General features: G+C 47.2%; 1 protein-coding gene across 2 annotated transcripts in view; it reads right to left on the bottom strand.

Annotated features, from left to right (window-relative positions):
• Positions 1-1,497: 1,497 nt before the first annotated feature.
• nol12 (nucleolar protein 12) overlaps positions 1,498-2,039 on the bottom strand; it is a 3,255-nt gene continuing 2,713 nt past the window's right edge. For both annotated transcript variants that reach the window (XM_005737956.1, XM_005737957.1), the window contains exon 6: positions 1,498-1,965. In XM_005737956.1, coding sequence (XP_005738013.1) covers positions 1,770-1,965 — 196 coding nt within the window. In that variant the 3' untranslated portion in view covers positions 1,498-1,769. The remainder of the gene's footprint in view (positions 1,966-2,039) is intronic.

The raw sequence follows: 2,039 nt of genomic DNA, 5'->3' as shown, positions 1-2,039 counted from the left end.
CTCAGCGCACATTGAGTTCTCATTATCTCTTCCTGGTTGCCTTGCTGCTGTTGCTGTGCACATCACCGTCCTGCTTGTCTCACCTTGCTGCTGGTGTCTCTTTCCTCCGCTTGGGAAGAAATCGGTGTTAACGCTTCTCCCTTTCTTGACCCAATCCCGGTTTTAGCCCCGGCTCCGGACTCGGCAGCAGATATCTGTTGCTGCGTGACCTCAGTGCTCCCCCCCGCACCGGCGTGCAGGTGCCTCTGGCGCAGGCAGTCGTGGCAGCGGGAGGGGTCGAAGATATTGGGCTGGAACTTGGGACAGATGGGCTCATCGGCGGAGAGGGCCATGGTGAACGCAGAGGGAGAACCTGGATGTTCATTGCCTCCAACAGAGAAAACTGGGAAACCACAGCAGGAAATATGCAGAAATATTTATCTAACACTTGAGGAAGACTTATTAAAAAAAGACTGTCAGATTACAGAAGTGTTTCTGCACATTTAATCTAATTTGGTAATGTACAGAGCAAGCATGAGCCACTAATGCGTGATTGTGACACATTACTGTAAGGTGGTGTAAGCAGAGCAGCTGCAAACAGTGCATACTAAAAAAAGAGGGTTTTGTTTCAGGACGTGAGAACTGTTAAGATCACTGATAACTAACCGCACTCGCAGCTGATGAAATACAGTCCAGTCAGAGCAGTTCCACAGTACTACACACCACAAGACACATGCACTGTAACCAAGCAACTTCTACAAGCACCAGCGCCTGTGGTAATAGTCAACATGTCAATTAAGCCTTTAATAGTGTAAAACTGAGGATGGTAGAAATATATAAAAATGGTTTTGTTATGAAAAAGATTTAAAATTACCTGACAAGAGGGGCTCCAGCCTTCAGCGTGTCATCATTAAGGATGAACTGCCCATCAGACTCCCATCAGGCACATGCCTCCTCTTCCCCATGCTCTCTGTCCTCCCGGCCTGCCAGACACTTGAATCAATCCGATTGGCTGCTCTGACAATGAGTGAAACTGCAGCATCTGTGCCATCCATGGCGGCTCTTAGCCGACACGGCTGAGACCCTGAAGCGCACACAAACCCCAGGACCAAGATGGAGCCAGTGGCTTATTGGTTCTCCTATTGAGCAGCTGTATTAAATATCATGGGCTTTAGAAAGCGAAATGAAACGCTCATGCTAGCGACAGCTGGCACACGCTGGCTCAGGTTAACGTAAATAAATAAACACCGGCGAGGTGGGGGTGTTTAATGTATATTAAAGCCGCTGGCTGTTTATCGTTCTACATGAAACTGCTTGGTTCTCCTTTAGATCACACAAACACAGGTGATACTCAGCTAGGAGGAAATACAGAGCTAAGGGTTGGTTTCCTGATGTTCTCCAGAGGATGTTGACAACATCATCAGGTTTCCTATTAAACAATAGAGCACAGTGGGACAAAATTCCTCACAGGGCACGCTGACATAATGTGACATATGACCGCAACATGAGATCATCAGAAATTATTCAAATTTACTTTAATCAAATTTGAGGTAAATACAGCACACTCAGTACACAATTAACAAATAATGGGAAGAAACAAAAAAAAGTTGGAAAATGTACAAAACTGAGCACAAGATTTCACAGGGCAGGTAACTCCAACATCATCTTTATGCATACACGTATTCTGTTCGACGCGTGAGCATAAACACAACCAAGTCCAGTTTGTTGAGCTGGCCTAACAAGAGCAGAAGTCCATTGTCAGGAGTTTCTTCCTCCCTTCATGCACTCCTTCAGTCCTGATGATGCACTTTCTTCCCGGTCTGTCTACGTCTCTGACGCTTGCTGGTCCTGCCGCCTTTGTTTCTACCCTCTGTGACACCAGGTCTCTTCTCTGTCAGACGCCCCCGTCCGCCTCGGCCTTCCTGCTTCCCTTTCCTCTTCCGCTTGCTGGTGTAAGTGCTGAGCTGCGTTGTAAGGGAGCGGATCCTGGAGTGATGAAAGAGCGAGAGAGAAAAATAAATAAACCAATCAGCTGGAGTTAGAGGGGCCAGGTAAGGTAG

Source organism: Pundamilia nyererei, unplaced genomic scaffold (genome assembly GCF_000239375.1).
Source record: "Pundamilia nyererei isolate P.nyererei 1_Seehausen unplaced genomic scaffold, PunNye1.0 scaffold00081, whole genome shotgun sequence".
Lineage (NCBI taxonomy): Eukaryota > Metazoa > Chordata > Actinopteri > Cichliformes > Cichlidae > Pundamilia > Pundamilia nyererei.
Note: the sequence above shows the minus strand (reverse complement) of the source record. Positions and strands in the feature narration are given on the sequence as shown.